The following is a 21,601-nucleotide window of genomic DNA, read 5'->3' on the forward strand; positions in this document are numbered from 1 at the left end:
TAAAATTAATCACTGTTTAGGATACTTTAATGTTAGTCTTTCTGTAGCCCGTTGATATGACTCCAACTTAAAAGGACGAATGAATATGCTGTGAACATAAATCTTCCATTGAACTATGTATGTTATCTAGACTAACGCCATTTGTGTGATAACGGTAAAAAGAAGCCAAATACTGGTTGCATTGGACGGATTTATTTCAAGCACTCGTTTATCCAGACAGACATTCATAATAAGAAGCAAGAATGCGGAGGGGCGAGTGAGCCAACTCATTTTGATGAAGCGTGACTCAATATTTGCAATGAGACAAAAATCAGCTACAGATATGTGCTGAGTAGGGTAAACAATGCACACATCTACGTCCATGTAGAAACAGTCAAGGACAATAAGCAAATACGTAACAAGGTCAAAATGTGACTCAAGAAAAATGAATAAACTGGTTTTCCCAGAAGCTAGAATGACCCATGGGGGCTTAACGTGATACGAGACACTACAGTCTAGCCATTAGTTAAACATAAAAACAGGAACCCTATTTTACTGGTGACTTTATTTTAAGAGTGGTAGAAATACTGTCGACAGATAAATTACTCTTTTCTTTAGTGATAGGGAGAGAAGCTTTATCGACCGATTATAAACACTGTGGAATTTGTTTTGAGTCAGGGTGTATGCAGCCATTGAAAAGTCACTAAGTCCTAGTTAACCTCTCCATCAAGATGAACCGTTTCTTCACTAGACGGCGGATCATCTTACGCTACAGAGCCTCCTCAAGATCATGGATAAACAGTAAGGACAAACGAATCGAACACCTCTGTACTTCTGTAATCTTTTCTTGGTAGTATATGTCTCAGTAAGGTTCTATCAGATCTATACAGTAAGCAAAATGGTCAATTCACATGACTATCATGATAGCATAAATCAAGTTAAGTATAAACCACGACATGTGACTTTGATGTGAACTAGAAGGTCACACCATTCCCTTTCAAATGGAGTAAATCTACCGTCCACAAGGATCACCAACATTGATGACCTAAAGGTGTGATGTTGTGCAAATTTATTCGCCATCTGTCAGGTCGGTAATTCGATGAAACTAAAATCTTCTCAATGATGTTTTCCTATTACCGGAGATACAGTATTTTGTGGGTGCTCTTGTTGTAGTTTTTGATGTGATAATTTTCATTGAGACTACGAGTCTGAGGTATTTTATTAAACAAGAAGGGTTTGTTCCATATTTTCACACTCATTTCAGGTGATTCATTTTTGTTTATACGCTTCCAAACATGCTATATTCAGATGACCTTAAGAATTAGTGGGAAATACTTGACCCAGGTAATACATTGACTTTGTAATCAGATTTTCTAAGGATACACGACTAGACTTCTAGGAATCTTCTTACGCCAGCAAATGTAGAATACTACCAACGTACAGCAGTGACACTGTAGTGACTTGCTTTTCTCAACGAAAACGCGATTGGTATACTGGAAACAATTATTAATATAACCAATTGTACCAGTGATTGTTTTATCGTACTCGTTGTTGTTTAACTGCATCAAAATCACTTTCCGTTCGGTCGTCCGCCTTGTTGGCTCGAACTTTCTTACGCTCTGCTCTTATTGCCTGTACTCGTTGGCACATCTCGGTATTCTTTCGATACCACGAGATCGCCAATAAATATACTTTATCTGGACTAATTGCAGCTTTCTGGTTCAAAGGAACCAAGTCGATTTTGGACGCGTAATCTTATTGTAGTGGTGATCATAGTCAATCGAGACTCGACGCCATCGACAATACGTCATTCATTTTATACTTCCTGAGAAATTCCAGTATCACAATTTTCACCTATCAAAATGACCTGTGAATCACTTTGTGTGATACTTTAGGTGAGTCTAACCATTGTTGTTGTACAGTCAACCAAGTATAATTGGTTCTGAGGTTTTTCTGAACAATCGGTAGCCTGGTTTAGAAGTTATTCAGAAAGGTTTTTAGTTTGTAGTAACCTATTTTTATGGAGAGAACACGATTGGTTTAACGGAAACAATCATTGTTATAACCAGTAGTTGTTTTACTGTATCTGTTTATTTAAGTGTACCGAAAAGACACTCTTCCTTTGTTTTTTGACCTTGCACGAACTCTCGCACGCTCAGTAGTCTCGCTTGTAAACTATGACACGATCTCGATACTGTTTCACTATCACGAGATCGTCAACGAATACATCTTACTACAACCTTAGCTGCTTTCTGATATTTGGCCTTCAGAGGGATCTAACCTAGTAACTGGCACGTAATCTTCTTGTAGTGGTGATCAAAGTCAACTGCGACTCGACACCTGCCACAGAATTGTGAAGCCTTCAAGTTCTAGTTAATTCACGTGTGCTTGACACCACTATGAATTAAACAATGGATCGAAAATCTGTTTGTTTCAAGTAATATTAATGAAAGTTTTATCTCAGTGGAGCCTGACATTTCCCGATTGAATATTTAGATAATCCTTTGTTTTTTTAAGAACACATAGATGATTTTGAATTGTTAATTGTAACGAAAAAATATATTGGGGAAAAGGGGTACTGCTGTTTACTAGGAAACCCTGACATTTTCTCAGGAGCCTCTTTTATTCTTTTGACAGCTAAAAATTCTATTACCAAGCCATCAAATACTTTTAAATAAAACCATACTTACACATACGGTGAGATGTTATTTCACAGATCAGCTACAGTCTTATATCTTTATTGGTTTTTGGCTGTTATCAGTGTCCCGTATCTACTTAACAATGATTCACAATCTTTATGTCACAAAGCAATGGCTGAGTTGTCCGTATTTTGTTCGAATGCATGAAAAAAACAGCATATACGAAGTCCAGATTCATTGGTTATGAATTACATAACATGGTACTAAAACATGGCAAAGCGAATCAATTGTGTGAAACAGCAGAATCACTATAGTGTGGTCTGCCTACATTCACACTTCAGACCCAGAAGACGAGCCTTTCTCCATACGTTTTAAGATCTTTATCAAGTCAGTTGAGATGCCAATACTATCGAACTTGTTGAGTTGTGCTGACATTCCATTTTTCGGCGCCAGCATCTCCATATAATAGCTCTGATCGTGTTTGGTTCTATGTCTAGGATTAAAGTTCATGACTGAAGCCCAGGGCCGACGAGAATATTTAGCGGAAGTACTTCGGTGAAACAGTTGTAATTAACTTAAACTTTGGCACGTCTCGGTATTCTTTCGATACCACGAGATCGTCAACAAATATATCTTATTGCAACCATTAATAGCCTTCTGATTTTTGGCCGACCGAGGGATCCAAGTCGATATCTGGCATGTAATCTTCCTGTAGTGGTTATTATAGTCGATCGCGACTCGACGCTGTCTACAAACTAGTGGATGAACTTGCTCTAATTGTTAATTAAACAGATTCAAGTGTCGTTTTCCGTCCAACAGTTCCTGTTTGGCTGTCGGGGATAGTTTGTCACACTGCAAGTATTCCTAATGTGTATGTGGATATCACATCCGTGAAAGTCATAAGGAAGAAGGCGCGGACATTCTCGAAAGTGATTGTCTTTTCTACTGTCCCTACCTTCAGATGTGTCCAAGGTTTTTAACTGTTTTTAAGTACTCGCTCATATGGATCTAATAGAGTTCTCTTTAGACAGATCTGAGAATTTCTGTATCGTGTCTTACATTCAGTACTAATGTTGTGACATTAGTTCTTAACCACTCGATCATAGGAGCTGAGGTCAGGATGACTGAGAAGATTAACATTGGCCACTAAACACTTAGATAAGGTCAGTAAAGATCAGAGGGAGGACACTTATTCGAGATGTCATGGATCAGATATGTGGGCTTGGCCGCTCCAGGTATCCTTTAGCGCTTTGTGTAAAATAAATCATCACCATCTTGAATGTGTTCTCTGATGATTCTACAAAACCGCGCTACTGAGCTGCACGATAGGACGAAACGGCATAGACAGCAGTGTGACTTCCAAGTAAGATCTTATAGGTTAGGCTGCCATCACACAGAAAGTTCGTAGTGCTGGATCGGCTTTTTGTTTCACCGGCGGCGATTAATGTACTTATACGAAGCTTCACACTTTTACCATTTATATAAGCCTGGTCACATGTAAAGGTATACTCACACATCCTGTTTCTTACTCGCGATAACCCAGGCGCATACTAAATTCATTCTGATATCCAACTCCTGTTACTCTCCTTCAGCAGTCGTTTAGACCTGGCACTATATCCCAAACCATTTCGACTTTATCCTTATTATTCATCTACTGGATGCATGCTGGTGAATGGGATAAAAGTCCTGCCTAATATTTGAATAACTGCCATTATACTTTCATATATGCAGACTCTCTGCACAGATGTCATACTTCATCTCTGTACATCGAACGGCCGGGAGTCGGAAGTCTTGAATTTGTTTCAAGATGTAGACTTATTGTTTTGAAATAAACATGAAATTTGGAGAAAGTCCGATTGAGAAGAAGATGACTATCACTAATAATATAGAAACGTATCAGCTTTTCATCTACAAGAGATCGGACTGACTATTGAGCCAATTAAAAGACAGTATAATAGTAGGATCCGAAAAAAATTGAATGTTAGGTAGATATTATAGGTCTAACAGGAAGAACACCATGACAAGTCCTGTTTTTAAAATACTCACGAAACCCAAACCAGAGACTTATCGACCACTAAGCCTAACCAGAGTGGCTGCTATGATTCTAGAAAGGATTACTTCGAAGTAATTGTTTGAGTATCTAGACGAAAGCCAGATCCTTCTTGAAAATCGTCACACCATTGAACAAGTTATTTACGTCTCACAGACTTATTAGCAGCCCGTAAAATCTTTAGCATATTTGGATGTAATAAGTTACCCAACGATGTAAGCCCATCGACCTTAGTAAGTATTTTGACAAAGTTTCACACAGAGGGTTGTTATTTAAGTTGAATGATGTTGGGATTGAATAAAAAACTTGCTACTTGGGGGTCTACAGATATTGTTGGTAAACTGCAAGTTGCCTAGCTGTGAAACCGTGCTCCGTGGAGTGCCTCAGAGGCAGGTTTTGAACCAGTGCTATTCCTTCTGTAAGAAATTGACCATCCTAGTCTCCCATCATTATCGGTTTTGATATGTGCTGACGATAACAAGTTATGCAAAGCTCTAATTTATGAAGTCAGCAGTTTAGAGCTTCTAACCGACACGCAGATATTAGCTGAGTGGTCTAAAGTTTTTTATATGCATATAGATGCTTCCAAGTGCATCATGATACATATTAGTCACCAGAATACAGATCGGATGGTTGGTGGGTTTAACCAAGAACCTGACATGTATGTACATTGGTTCAATTCACCATACCCCAATTACACAGAGAGATGAAATCGTCAGGCTGAATCCCAGAATAGCATAGGTAGTAAACTTATCAGTGGCGATTGAAAAGATTAGGCATTGAAGATGCGATTTTAAAAAACATAAATAAGTGAAATAAAAACAAAACCGAGTTATGAGGAATTTAGTAGCTTAGAATTTGGAAGAAGATAGAATGAACGTAAATGTGCTATTGCAAACGATTTCATGCAAAGTCTCTGACTATTGGTTCCGATAATAACGCGGATCCCAACCGGGTAGTCAACCCTTAATAACATAGCTCAGTTCAATTGTCAGCAACTTCATGGACTGGAGCCATGTTTCGGTTTGGCTACCTCTTGATTTCTTCCAACGTACTACACCGACAATATCGCCCGTCGAGATAGGCAGTTGCTGGGCATGCGTCCACATATCCAGTTAACCTCAGTTGATAAAATTGTACTACATCATCGATCTATTTGTCTCTCTTACTCAGTACCCTATTTACAACTCAGACTGCTTACATCATGGTCCCAAAATACATGAGCAATTCTTCGAAGACACCTATGATCGAATACTAGTAACCTACAAAAATCCTCCATTCTTGATGGCCTATAAAATAGGACGGAGCGAATTGCTGATCGGCGAGCTTATCATTTACTTGACAGATGGATATCTAGCCGAAGCAGCGAGTGACGGAAGTCGGCAAAATATCGTGTTCAAGCTGCTGCTGCTCCTCATTGTGTTCGAACACAGATGGGGTAAGTTTTCAAGCAACTATCAGTTCAGTGGACGCCTTTGAAATCGTCTGACTTTTTTCTTATCTTCTGATTTCAGTTATCAGTAGATATCACTGTAATGGTTGACTCCGCCTCCGGTTGTTCCTGAAATATATTCTTAACTATCTCACCATTAAGTTGTAAACTAAGAGGCTTCCTTGCTTCCATCTCTTCTACCAGTAAGATGGAAACAAATAAGTGCTTGAATCAGAGCATGATGTCGAGACTTTCCAATGATGGCTGATGATAATGTGGTCTATTTGAGTTGACCAATGAGTCGATTGTGGGAGTCACCACGTGAGACAGTGTTTCTTCTTATGTTATATCTCGTGGAGATTTGTGAATGGTAACTTTGAGGAGTATTTATGGACCAATACTATGTGTATATTTTTCATTGTATAGTTGTTAAGTAACTAAAGTATCCATACTCCTATCCCTCTTATTATAAGCTTTATTTTGACATATAGACTACCATTATACGTTTTACCATTCTTGAGTTATCCCTAATCTATTAATTACTGTCCCCCATATTCACAGCCACATTCGGCTTAATCTTGTACAAATATTATTTTCTGTTTTATCGTACGATGTGGTGAGTTTGTTTGGTATATAAACCCAGTATGTTTGAGAATAATGATTGTTATTGGTGTTCTGTACTTAACTGGCTGGGCTAGGCAGAAAGCAGGACTGATAAGTACTCAACACTGCTCATACACCTTTTGTATATCACTGGTCTGATCAATAATTAACTCCTCTCTGATTGGCGGGGATCATCACGTTCATATATAAACAGGGCACTCAGGCAATCGATATAACTCCTAAACTTAAGGTTAGTGTTTGTTAAACATAGACGGTTATCTGAGGATAGTTTCATCAGAAGATTACCATCATCTGTTCTCTGAGTCGTGAGAACGAAGTTCATTTCGGTTTGATTTAATCTACCTACACGATCATTAAAATCGCTCTCGACCATTATAACGTCAGAGTGTTTAGCTTTTCGGAGGTGGTTAGAAAGCTTTCCGTAAAAACCTTCTGTGACTCCTTCCAAGCAGCAGTCAGTGAAAGCGTAAGCAGTGGCAATGAAGATGCAACGGTGTTTGTTCTTAACTTCTCATGTTCTTGCTGTACCGCTTAGTCGGATAGCCCATATTTGACTGTCCATTTGGAATCCGGTCCAACACAGCTTGCTCTGCTTTGTGAACGTAGTGCTACACCTATGCCAGCGAGTCCACTGGAGGTACAAGTGGAGTCTTCAGGTGCATGAAGTTTAGATTATAACGGTTCTTTGAAATGATAAGGCGAAATCAAATATATGACCCTACTAGGATCCTCTATGCGAGTTTTAAAAAAGAGGCATACATCAAAAGCGAGAGATTATCTTGTCCTAATCAAAGAAGCCTGTTGTTCTATCTGACGCAGGTTCAATCGTTAAAAGCTACAACATGTAGTTTCGAGCGTGGTTTCAGGAGACCAGGAATAACGTTTCGTGAACTCAAATCGTTAGCATTGGTTGTGATGAAGACATGCAAGAAAGGTTAATCATGGGAATGGGAGAATTATTAAAAGGCATTTGAAGGAATCGATCAGGAACGAGATGATTTTAGATATTATTAGTTTATTGGGGTTAAATATCATTTATGGTTACCCACATTGTCGAAAAATAATTCTTCTTGACGGATCTGAAGAGAAAGCTGAGTTGGTGGTGGTGACCTGAGGTTGTGGTCACAGAGTCAAAAAGACATTAATTCAGGGATGGTCAGGTATGGCTTTTATGAGAAGTTTTTGATGCTTATAGCTCTTCACATCAAAAGGTTTCACCTCCGGAGACGGAAGTTCACGGGGTAAGATGAAGTCAGGCGTTTTCGATGTCTACCTTTTCTAACCTCCTCCTACCTCATTCATATGTTAGTTCTTTCTTTAACAGTCTAAGAGCTTCTATCCTTGACAAAGTGAAGCTGTGACTTTTGAGCACTTTCCAAGGCAATAATAAATCCTTTTTTAGCTCCTTATTGAAAATGCTCTTGATGGGTAAAAAAGGGACTCAAAGATAGCTTTAAAAAGTCTTTTTAGGGGTGGAGTTTCTCGTTTCATTGAATTTTTTTGAAAATCATGACTGTATGTAGTAAGGACCGTTCAATATCTTTGAAAGAATAACTCATTCATTTTACGTTGACCTACACTCAAAGTCACTGACTTTTAAATAGCGCGGTCTTTGGATTGGCGTTTCATAAATGAGCTCTGATGAAGATGAATTTTTCGATGCTCCTGAAGCTTTAGGATGCGGATACAACGTTCGAAAGTGGAGTGACAAGTACGTTGCTTTATTTCTGACTTATTCGGATAGCGATGATGAGTTGATTCGTACCTACTTTGATTTTGACAGTCAGAATGCTCGTAGGCGAAGTCGAGTGGAATCTCTAAAGAAGAATCTTTTGGAAAAATCATATTCTCTCGGACATGCATCTGGAATTAACAGTTTTGAGGCTATGGAAGAGGTATATTCAAGACTGATAATTCTATTTCACGGTTTTTGATTTATTGGGGTATACGCTTATATCACGGTATATAAATATTTTTCAGCCTGATTACAATAATTAGTAACAGTCTTGTACGCACCTGGCTTTCTTCAAGTACAGTTTTATGCTTTTGAGTAGCCCTCGTGGCTCAGCATTACTTCTGTTTTGCACCAAAGTTGGCGGGACTGTTATTTCTGGATGAACCACCCAGACGAAATCTGGGTTTTCGGGTCACATTAATCCGTCTAGATAGCTTAGTAGCACTTTGGGTTTATGGCTGGTCGTATTTGGTAGTGAAAACTCTGCTTTTAACCTCCAACGCTTTAGTATAACTTGAGATCTCTATTCCTCACATTAATTTATAACTCCATTTTGACACTTCTAAACGGTTAACATTTATAAGAGCCACTTTCACATCTTTCAGTTGTCGTCCATGAGTTTCAATCCCTCCTTTTGTTTCGAACTATCAATCCGCTCTGTATATTGATGTAGTCTTTGTCTTAGCGTTTCCGTTCGTTTTAATGTGAACTTTAGGCTGATAAATATGTTATAATAACTTACCTAATGTTAGCTGCTTAATGCGCATCGCTACCCTAAACATGAGTTGCTTGGTCCCAATATCTTAAGAACCGGTAAAATACATGAGTATAGCTATCTAACGTTTATAGGTATCATATACAAGTTCTTGATTGTTTGATGTACTGGTTAACCTTATTTTTTTTGTAGATGAGTTATTTGTAAATGTTTTCTATTATATAAACACAGGTTCTATCCCGAAATGTTAGCGATCATATATCTCCGACAATTGAGGCATATCAGTCTGAAATTGGAGTTCTTAATCTTCCAGGCTGCAAAAATGAGTTCACTTCAGATCAAGAGTTATTACACAGAATCAAACTGCACCATGAACCTGATTTTGGCTTTTTAAATTCTCAACAGGAAAAGCCAAGTAAGTGAGTAGGTCATTTTTCACTTGTTCGTATCATCAACTCAATGTGAATTTTGAGCGCAATTATTGGCTGGCATAGAAACCTGTTAGTAATATTATTTATTCCTTTTCTCATAGAACAGCAGGCAGCACTTACTTATTGCTCGTATCATCCCTGAGACCACTTTCAAGGATAAGTTCTTACATGGAATGTTTTGAAAGGATGTATGACAAAAAAGTCAGCTTTTAATTTGTGGAAAGTTTGCCTACTAGTCAAAGCTTTCAACCTTCAAACACTAAGTTAAATGTTTGATTCTTCCTCCATCATTTCCGGCCAAAATACAAGTGAAAAAAACCGTAACCAGTTAAACACAAGACTTGTAAAGATGTATATCAACTGTTGTTGACAGTAAGGTTAGCGATAATAATATCAGCTAGATAAATTAGTATTACTGTCTCAAAAGTGATTAAATGATCGGCTTCTTAGTGACATATCTGGCTGTTTTATTCCCCTCACTGGTCTTTTTTCAGGTTTATCGACATACATTCAAGTTCAGGAACCATCCATAGATAGTCGCTTAAACTTACTGGATACTGACAGTACTCAAAAGAAATTATCAAAAACACAATTTGCACAAACACAGACTATTTTCCGGGACAACGGGTCCTTAAGGTATCCCAATGAATGTGGCTTCAGATCTCCGATGAGTGTTAGCATGTGTGGTTGTTCAAATGCGGCACCTTCTGGTACTCCAACAGTATATAAGCATACACATCCTATTATGAATGAAGTTGCAGACTGTAATTTTATTGAACGTGAAGACCTTCCAGTCATTCAACTTCTCAGGTCACAGGTAGTATCTTCAGCACCTGAGGTATCAAATCGAAATAATGACGCTAAACATCTCTTAGATTATGTCAAATCTTGGTCTCTAGGTGCGGCTAAACAGCATGTAAGTTTTATTCAACCTAGTCTTTAAACATGTGATGGCAAGTACGGATGTGTTTTTATTTTCAATGCTGTTCTCGATCTTATCTTGCTGATGAAATAAAAAACAAAATCTTATGTTTAACAACTATCGTATGTGAGAGCTACAAGTCTATTGTAGGAACAGTACCCCTAGTATGTCTATTGATATACTATTTTCCTTCTTATTTGGTAGGTGTCCGGCGATGAGCATCTAGCTTAACAAGTGGTTTTTGCTTTAGTGTGAATCACAAAAACTTATCAGCCGTCCCCACAACATATAGCCATTTCCATAATTTTTTTGTTGACGGTATAGTTTGGTGAAATAACTTGAATAAACCATAATCTTTTAGGATGTTTTCATCATTTTGTACCGTTCACCCCTAAGAGGTTTACCTCTTATTTCGTTTGGTGCCACGCAGTACAGTCGCTTATTAGCTAAAGCATTCATCTTTGAATCATTAGATAAAGCCATGTTCCACTTACTCCAGTCTCGATAACCGGTTCGTATCATTGACCTTCGCACTATAGTTTGGCTTAAAATGAGTGCAGAAGTTTGCACCAATTTTTGCTGAGTTACAGCTGACCATGATAAAAATTGTTTGAGATATTACATGCAAATTTAGAGTCTAGTCCCAAGTTTGTAGGAATGACAGTCCGTATTTAGACCACTTACAACTAAATAACACTTAATTGCAGTGTTTAGATATTAATTAATAACACATTTTGTGCATACTATATTGCTACTAATTTACGCTTTCTCTATTTCAGAGCACTGGACCATTTCCATCCATTAATGGGACTGCGACATTAGATCGCATCAGTGAGTTTATAATAAAAAGAAATCTATTTGCGTTTATAAATTTTCTTAGTTCTAACCATACAATTGGTCATATCATGTTTAATCCTTAAATTTACGTCTTTGATTTCTCATTCACTAGCTAATATTGAATATGTTCTGAGTTAAACACAAGCGTGGAACAATTAGTCTGCTCATATGAGAAACTTGGAGTTGATTTGTCATTATGATAATATTATCAGGACTTGTACGGCTGATTTATGGGACAAATGAGAGCAATATGATTCAATTCAAATAAAGCAGCAGTTTATTTATTGATCTAAAATATCGACCGATAGGGTACTTGAGCGTCAACTACTGATGATCCAAATTGGACCTTGGGTCTTCTGTGCTTATATATATTGTCAGTTTAAATATGTAGTGAACTGTATAATTATTTTAGCGATGCTATAAATAATCGATGACGATCGATTGATAATACATTATGGTGACTTGATAGATACTCAGAGCCAAATATTAGATCTCGCTGATGAAGAAGATATAAATTTAAAGTCACTGAGGAACACGTGGTCAACATAACATCATTACGAATTACACATTCATTAAAACTTGAGTCAGTCAGTAATGTAGGAAATAGTTCTCATAAAATATCTGGATCATTATTTTGGTCTTATGAGTGTTATTTACTTCTTTCCTAAAAACCAGCCAAGATGGTAAGTCCATATGGAAGCATTATCGTATTGTTCTTGACTAAAGCATACGTCATTGTAAAAGTGTACCATAATCCGTGCTGGACAATCCATACGGTAGGGAATCCTCTTAATTTATGATCATGTAAGTTGACAAGCAATTAATTACATGTGGAAATAACCGTCATCGAACTGCCAATAAGTATTAGTTTTTGATCGTTGCTTCATTTGGTTCATCCATATCGTATTATTTGATAGCCAGTTAGTTGTTATTGAGTTACCAGCTTTTTTTATTGAAATTGGGTTCATCGTTTGATTTATATTAGCTTTTAATTTATGAAACATTTAATTACGACTTAAAAAATTTTTTTTACTGTGTTTTGGCTAATAAATAATTAGCAAATAATAACCTTCCACAACATCAAACAGACAACCTGGGCTCAATCGGATTTGATTCATTGTATACTGTAGCGTTAAATCGTACAGGATTTGGATCACTATTTCCACAGTCTACTACTGCTACTTCTACCATTATTACTACTACTGTTGCTGCAATAAATACAACAACCACGACTACCTCTGTTCCTCCTTACAATCGAACTTCTGAAATACAAGAACCTTGCCCTCATCATCGTTCATGTAGGTTAGTTAGTACTATGGTACAAACGGATTTAAATATAAATGAAAAGCGTAATGATTCGAATGAACAAATATTGAATAGTTTCCATCGTGACACTTTAATGAATAAGTTTCCTACTGATAACAACAACACTATTGGTAGTGATAAAATTGTGAAATCTGCTTCAGCAACATTGAATAATGAACATCAAATTGTGAATCCTATTGAAATACAGTTTCGTGATCGAACTAGAAGGTAAGTTGGTTTAATGTTTTGGCTAATTGGATTTATTAGGTACTTTTTGTTTTCTCGAAGTAGGTAAAAACAGAATCTTACGGTTTGCTAATTGAATTCGCACAACGATTCAGTTAAGAACACAGTGAAAAGTGATAGTCATTGGAGTATTATAAGTATCTAGACAGAGGTTATTATTGAACGTAGGACGTATAAGTTTACCACAATCAGATGTAAAAGGTAAAAGGTTTAGGACTTTCGATTGTCATCTAGTATCCCCCTTAAAATCCATAAAGATCATTTTGGTGTTTTACTATTCTTTCAGTTTTTTCCAATCCGTTGCAAGCAATATTTTCTTCAATATATACATATAACCGCATAGGGTCTGTGTATCTTACTACTTGTAGTGGCTGGTTCATTTAGCTTTCATTATGTCAACCAGATATTTATTTGTCTATCTATCAAATGTTTAGTTTACTATACATTCTGCTCAGTTACAGAATTTCGAGGTGTGATCGTCAAGATTATTTCATGTTAGAAGTCTTCAAGTATACGACCTTTAGTGCCTTGTAAGTATTCCTTACCAAGTAGAAAATTAATAACGACATATACTGAGTGTAGTAGCAGAAAATTAGTTAGTTATTTCTTATTTTCTAATGAAATGATTTATTTCAGGCAAATAGTATGACAGTATTGAGAGTTTTATGAATCGTCAGTCAGTCGGTCAGCTACAACGTAGGACCAGGCACATATATGCACCGGTCAAAGTTGCCATACCCCATTAGCACAAAAAGATTGAACACCAAATTCATAGAAGTAGTTAATTTAGTGGTGTTAATATATAAAAGAAAGATTGTACATAAGAATATAGTACAGGAAAAAAGAGAAATATGAAGCAATTTTAATCACACGGTTTAAGAGAAGACAAAGAGTGTATACAACTATGACATTGTGATCGACTCTGAGCCATGTCACCTAGAGTCTCCAACCATTGTTTACGATAGTCACGCGGACCCCAACCAAGTAGTCTGCATCTACCAACATGGCTCAGATCAGAATTTAGTGATTTCAAGCACTGATGCCACGATTGGGTTCGGCCACCCCTAACTCTCTTCAAACCATCCCCAATACTAGTCAGCATAGCGCGTCGTGGTGATCGGTGTTCAGGCATACGTAACACGTGGCCCAACCATCTCAGTCGATGAAGATTCATGACCTCATCAACTGATTTACCATCATTCCCTAATACCCTGCGTCTAACCCCACTATTACTCACCCGGTGATCCCAGCAAACACGAGCAATATTTCTAATACATCTGTGGTCAAATACTAGTAACTTACGAGTATCTTCTACTCTTAATGGCCATGTTTCACAGCCGTAAAGTAGAACAGAGTGAACTGCTGCACAGTATACTCGTCCCTTAATTGATAGACGGATATCTCGTCTTCGCCATAGGTTACGTAAGTTGACAATAGCCAAACGAGCTTTCTGACTGCGTGTAGAGATTTCGTCAGACACTAACCCATTAGGGCTGATCAGACTTTCAAGATAAGTGAAGTTGTCGACGCATTCGATTACTCACTCACTCCCTACCCTTGGTTCAGGTGTTGACGCAGGCCAATCCTAAAGCAACAATTTGCATTTAGATAGGTAGAAACGCATTCCAAACATCCTGGCATTGTTGCTCAGTGCTATTAAAAGACTCTGCATTTTGTCGGCGTCTTCACCAAGCAGGATTATGTCGACTGCGTAACTAAGTCGAGAAGTGGAGCTCCTGGTAGGAGATCAATTCCTGTGAACTCAGTCGACGGGGAACATTATTTCCAGCAGTAGGTCTATGATGAAATTAAACAGAAGTGAAGATAGTGGAAAACCTTGTTGGACACCACTTGAGGTTGTAAAATCAGATGACAGTTCGCCATAAGCTCTCGCTCGACTGATAGTGTTTAAGTAAAGAGCCTTCACAAGGTTTTTGTACTTTTGAGGTACACCTTTCAATGACAGACACTGCCACAGAGCCTCTCAGTCTACAGAGTCAAATGCTGCTTTTCAGTCAAGGAAAACTCATTGTCGGACGCCGATAAGCATGCCTGCGTTCTAAAACCGCAAGAATAGTGAATATGTGGTCGATACAGCCACGACACCGCATACATCAATGGTACGTGATTCTAGGGTCTTAACCAGGGAGGCTTGTTAGCCGATTTGACATAGGGTATGTACGTTGAAAGCTCCAATATGTAGTTTGGAGCGGCGTTTTAGTAGATCTGGGACAGTGTTTTGCGCACTAGAATCGTTGACTATGGTGACACTTGAGGAGGAAACCGAAAGAGGAAGTTTAGTGTTGAAAGTCGAGGTTTGAGGAATAATAGGAATTGAAGAAGGAGATTGATTATGAATACAGTGATCTTGAGTGCTGTTAGAGGTATGCGGGCAGTTATCACTTCCCGGTTGCCCACACCGTGGAAGGGTTCTTCTAGAGGTAGCTGAAGAGGAAATCGGGTTGGAAATGGTTTTAGTGACCTGAGAGCGTGACCGCAGTTCCCAAAGGACAACTGTTTGAGGTCGGCCACACACGACCCTTTTGTGGGTAATTTTTTTGTTAACTCCGTACTTTTTGGGACCTTACCGCCGGAGACGGACATCCGTGGGATAAGGTGAGGTGTGTATTTTTAGGGTCGACCTTTTCTAACCCCACCCCTCCTTGTGGGAAGGCAGCATCGCTGTCATGTTGGTTGTTTGAAGGAAACACCTTACTGCCGTCACACCTCTGTACAGTCAGCAGTACGACTTCGCCTTCGGACCTTGGGTTTGCTGCTTTTAGTTTACTGCTCTTCAACCGACCTGCCTGGCATGGTAGTACCTTGAGGAACGGTTGTTCCAGCCAGTATAGCTCGATTGGTTCATCACGATAGGCAAGGCCGACCACCACGTCAAGGTAGCAGCAACAGTCGGGTTTATGAATCGACAAAAGTTATGACCTGATTGGTCCTCAGTAATGCTGACAGTTGAAATCAAAAGTTTTCAAACCTATATCAATATGTTATTCACATGTTTTTTCGAAAATCTATTTCACTTCTCTCACTGTACCAGCCCTAGCAACCAGATGAGACATCGGCCCTCATAGTTTCGCTTACGATAGTGTGTGAACCTATTCAGTTGCTCTCCCGTTTACAATACTGTCAGTAGTTTATTGTATTTTTTTATTCTATCTTGTATTCAGTAATTCAAGTTTACCTTTGACTTCATTGGGTGACAAACAATCCATTGATTTTTCCACTTCATCTCAAGAGAACTCAATTGGAGTAATGAGGTTGGTATGTTTTCTTAATTATTTTGTTTTCAGCAGTCTATATCATTACAAGTAACTAAAAAATAAAAACATAGGAAATCGGTTAGATTCGGAAATGTGGGCTTTTTTTTATTCTGAATCTGTGGTTGTGAGTTCTATTCTATGTGAGGGGTGTAGGTAAAGGTGGTTGAAATTTCAAACTAGATTAAAAGTTTTCTAATTTTCTCTGGTTTTTTCTTATTTTGTTCCCTAACGTCAGTCGTTAACACAACTATCCTCAATAGGTAATAAATAAATCATAGGTAAATTAAGTAATGAACACAACGGTTGTAGAGATAATCAAAAAATGTTAAGTCATCAGTTATCCAGTAGTTGATGTAGTTTTCGAGATATGTAGTTGTTGAAATGTTTCAATCATGTCCTTTAGTATTAAGAAAACAGTAATCGACGTATGTTAACTCAGCAACATCATTTTAATGTTTAAGGAGTGTAAAAGGCATTCAAAAGATATTTACCTGTTCTCACCTTGGCTATGTACCTTTACTCTATCATTGTATTTATTCAAACAGGATTGTGTACTCAAAATAATTTTAATTAACATCGGACATTTTTTAATTTGCCACCGGTCATTCATGCAATACATTGTGCAGTTGTGGTGCAAGTGATCTATGCTGATTATGATTATCATTATTCTGTGTTATTAATGTACATAATCCATTTCTGTGGGGGGTTATTTGTAACTTAGTCTCTGAAACTCCACTTAAGTTATGATGACGAGTACAAGAAGATTTAAATAAGTCATATATATATATATATATAATATTATCTTACACTAATATTTATGGGCCGATTATTGTTCATGTCAGTCTTATCTCCGGATTTGTAGCTTTGTGTAATGTATGCGGTCTTTTAACAGTAACGGTAATTATTTGTCTCCAGAAAGTGAGAGAGATTAAACAGTCATAGAAAAAAGTAGTGGAATATTGTTGAGAAAGGATGAAACCCCATCTATCCTATGGCAGTTTGAAACCTTAACGGAGTTTTTTGCTTTACTAGTTTTTAGATAAGTGGAAGAAATAGATTTTATGGAGTTACTAGTTACATACATAACTTTTGAACCATTGCCTTTTAGGAATTCATTATTGCTCGCAAAAATGTCACTTAAAAAGTTTACAATAGTTTTAGAGTCATTTAATCACCATCGAAAATTCCTTCCTGAAGAGCAGACAATGTGTGGTTTCTTCTATATAGAGATTCTCAAGTGCTTAATGGACCATATAAAATCAAATCTGTGTAGTCCTGATGGACTCCTACTGTATCCTGACATTATGCTTTCATATTTAACACTGATTTTCTGCTAGTTTATAGACTGTACTTCAGTCATTATTTCAGATCAACCTCTCTATTCACCAAATTTAGTCTCTTGCTTCATTTTGTTTTTGAAATGTGAAGTAGTAATAAAGGACGAGAGCTCTGGAATGATTTGAGTACAATGAAGCATGAAACAACGAGTCAGCTGTGAAGAATCTGACATACATGAACTTATTAAGATATTTTAAACAATGAAAATAGTTTTAACAAGTATATTGCTACAAATGCACAGTATTTTGCAGAGAAATAAGATAGATCTAGCGTCAATTTTGCTAAATGAAGTTTTTGATCTGAGTTCAATTATTTTTTTTTGAATATACCAGCATATAAGTATTCATTATTATTAATTTTACAATGTATGCTAAATTGCAATCTCTGATTTTCTCTTCCCTAAAATTAAGCAAAATGACAAAAATCCATAAATATTTTCGTGGTGCTATGAGTGCAATGAAGTCTGCTACAAAAAATAAAAGTTAGTTTGTTTTGTTTTAATCCTAATCATTATTATTTAATAATATTTTATCATTGAAGCTGGTCTAATTCTTAAATAATAAACAATTTAAATCATTTACCATTTGTTTATTAATCTTTACAGTTTTCCCCATAACTATTCTATACTTTTCAACATTGGATTTCTTTATACTATGTATCCTTTAGTGTTCATTATCATTCAAGATACTTATTTTATTAATTCTTTGTCCTGCCAATGTGTCTTAAATTTTATCTTAATTCTATAAACATAATGGTGCACATGGGCTCCAGATCCTGAGGGAACAAATGGCGTATTAATCAATCGTTAGTCACCGGCAACCATGAGACTGCATCTCCTCACGATGCTCCACTGCCTTGTGGATCAGACCTTTAGGCCAAAGGCTCCGGGTGTGGCCCCCTAAGAAAACCACCTGTTTCTATTTGGGCACCTAGGCAGTATCACAGCCCTCACACGAATCAAATGAGATTTGTGCGGCGCACATGTATCTGGTACTTCCTTGTACCAATATTTATGTGTTTAAATAAATAAAATCTGTAAATATATTTGTACGAAACCGTATTTGTTCTAGTTCACTAGTATAATTTTGATATCAGCAATCAACTTCAAATTTTATTTTCTAATAAGCTTAAAACTGAAGAACTTGATCGATTATCTTCTTGGTTTAGGTACACTTGGTAATACTGTGGTGTGGTCTAATTGTATATAACTTCCTCTTGTGCTTAATAGTTCACTAACACTATTAAGATTTTACATGTTTTTTTGTCTGTTTAGCGAATAAGCTCATGTGAATTATATTTTTAATATCTACAAATTTATATTTTCTGCATATCATTATATTCCTAATTTAAATCTTTAAAAGACATTATCATGTATTATGGGTATGGTTTTCGTGATTTAATCCTAATCTTTCACCCCCTGATCGTAGTCAATATGCGAATATTGAAGGGATCGAAATTTAGTAATATATTAAGCTTCAAAATCGATAAATAAATCTGTCGCTAACAAAGTCTTATGAACAATTATATATATCTGCATAGTTGAAATCATGAGTCAATTGAAGCTAGACCACCATGGAAAACCTGGAAGCACTGGAAAGCCGTGGTGGTCTAGCTTCAATTGACTCGTGATTTCAACTATGAAAATACTGAAATCTCCACAAAAACCCCTTGTGATAATTATATATATCTGTTTATCAGTCAGTTAGTTAGTCGTAATCAAGATAGAGCCTGACACAAATATGCATCATCCCAAGTGACCATATCATATCAACACATCGAGACCAAGTTTTTTTGATTGTCTTTTAGTTTCATAACTATCACTATCTATTCCACCGTCTTTATCAAACTTCTACACTAAAATATCGAGTAATAGTCTGTGTTATATTTTTTTAGTCCTTAATGCTGGTTGAATTCCATACATCAAGTTGTAATATGGCCATGAGCTTAAATGATTTGGCATCTTGTGTGCATTATCTTTTGATGTTTGGTGGTTGCCAGCAGTCGAAAGGATGCCTTAGACCTAGATTTTGTATCATTTCTCACTTTTCAAAAAGATGTATTCTCAGTCCTAAGGGAATTGACTTTTAATCTTATTCATTTTATTTACCATTGTTTTTTTGAAGTTTTCAATCCCGATGAAGAGTCATCTGATGAAGATGAAGAAATTATCGGAAATCAAGGGATTCGGGTAAGTTATATTTTTATTTGTATTATTGCCAATAACCTAATGATTTAAGTGTTAGATTTTCAGTCATGAATAAGATTATGATAACCCTACCTAACCTACTTCAGTTGAACTATTGCATAAAAAAACTGACTGAACTATGTGTACTCAGAATTGTACCTAATTATTAAGTTACATTAACTTAAAAAGTATTTTCTACTGCCGTTTGTAAATTTTTTTCGATATTGTAACCAGGTTTGATGGATCTTTAGTGCCCATTGTCTGACTCGATTCTATCATGATCGTGTGATAATAATGGTGTTAGTAAAGTATATATCCCGCTTGACTCCGTATATTTTTTTATCAACTTAGTTTGCATCAGCGAATGGTGTAGACAGAAAATACAAAAAGAAGCAAATAAGACTAACTTAATTTAATTAAAACACTACTCAAAATTTATAGGCATGAGAGACACAAGTATATCGATACTTATATACTACCAAATAAGTAAATAAAGAATGCTGATAATTTAGCGAGGTAATACGATAAGTTTAAATTCTAGGCTTTGCGAGTAATAAGGCATGCAAAATGAGTAACTACATTTACTTTAATCAGTGTATTTCATCTCATATTTTCTAAGCTTTTCTAATATTGTCATCTCTGATTTAGACTGGATTGTACAAATTCATTTATTTGTCTTTTCTTGACAATCACCTTCCGCGTAAAAAGCAGCAAATTGAATGGAAAGTTCACCTTCCATTCTTTCTTCCATATCATTCTTTGTACGCTGGGATTTATTGATTCTCATTAGTAACTATAACATCAATTAAAGATCTATTAAATATCACTATAGGGTTGTGGAGATTATTGAATATTTTTGATGTCGCTAGGTGATTCAAGCTCGACAACTAACAAAGACCTGAAGTTGCTGGAAGACTGTTTTGTCCCAGTATGGTACTCAGCAGTTTTCATTCACGACTCCACAACTGGGAATCTAGCCCAAAACCTTTGGTCTCACTTGTGAACGCCTAACCTCTACACCACTAAGCCGATGTCCAATAGTGTACAAGTCTAACTTCGGTCAATCTACGACATTGTGTGACCGTTTCCCGTTCTATTCTGTCGGTAAATTCCTCTTAACCAATGCTATTGGACTTCATTGATCACGGCTTCTCATTAGAACTCCAGGAGCTTCCTCTCAAAGCTAGTCACTAGTGGGCACATGATAGTTATCAGCATAAGGTTGTGGTCGCTCACTATGGTGAATTGACCGAAGTTAGACTTGCACACTATTAGATATCGGCTTAGTGGTCTAGAGTTTAGGCGTTCGCACGTGAAACCATAGATCCCGGGCTAGATTCCCGGTTGGAGAGTCTTAAATGAAGATTGTTGAAGTCAATAATGTAACCTCCTAGTAGGAAATTAATCCCCGAAAGATTAGACGAAGATATTGTCTTTAAACGTTCGTCCAAGATTAAAGCGACCAACCCTGAGGAATATAATGTTCACGTTGTGTTTTTTTGTATTTCTTATTTGCAGTTAAGATCATCTAGACAAGCAAGAGGAAGACGAGAATTCCTGCAGATCAAATTGGTTCAAGAAATGAAAAATGAGCACACGGTTAGTTTATTCATTCTCACTCAGTTTCTTGGTACTGATAATAGTAACCAGTTAAATCCTAATTTGTATATATCATGTAAATTGTAGAGTTTTGTTTGTTTCTATTGCTTTCATCAGACCATAAAGTCATGATGTTTCAGATCAGTAACTAATCATTGATCTGAGTGAATTATCTAAGTGTAGTAGGTATCATTACCAAGTTTTGATTTGATAATTTTGAATAAATTGAGCATTGCATAGATTGTCATAAATAAATTAATATATTTCAAAGTTGAAATCATGAGTCAAT

At 36.8% G+C, this 21,601-nt stretch overlaps 1 protein-coding gene across 1 annotated transcript in view; it reads left to right on the top strand.

Annotated features, from left to right (window-relative positions):
• Nucleotides 1-8,355: 8,355 nt before the first annotated feature.
• Smp_171200 (putative wd-repeat protein) overlaps nt 8,356-21,601 on the top strand; it is a gene marked incomplete at both ends in the record, with an annotated part of 39,402 nt that continues 26,156 nt past the window's right edge. Inside the window, 9 exons of the mRNA XM_018796118.1 lie at nt 8,356-8,619; nt 9,406-9,589; nt 10,100-10,521; nt 11,307-11,358; nt 12,423-12,897; nt 16,098-16,187; nt 17,939-18,009; nt 19,652-19,716; nt 21,232-21,312. Coding sequence (XP_018650363.1) covers nt 8,356-8,619; nt 9,406-9,589; nt 10,100-10,521; nt 11,307-11,358; nt 12,423-12,897; nt 16,098-16,187; nt 17,939-18,009; nt 19,652-19,716; nt 21,232-21,312 — 1,704 coding nt within the window. The remainder of the gene's footprint in view (nt 8,620-9,405; nt 9,590-10,099; nt 10,522-11,306; nt 11,359-12,422; nt 12,898-16,097; nt 16,188-17,938; nt 18,010-19,651; nt 19,717-21,231; nt 21,313-21,601) is intronic.

The sequence above is a fragment of the Schistosoma mansoni genome, chromosome 2 (assembly GCF_000237925.1).
Source record: "Schistosoma mansoni strain Puerto Rico chromosome 2, complete genome".
NCBI classification, from domain to species: Eukaryota; Metazoa; Platyhelminthes; class Trematoda; order Strigeidida; family Schistosomatidae; genus Schistosoma; species Schistosoma mansoni.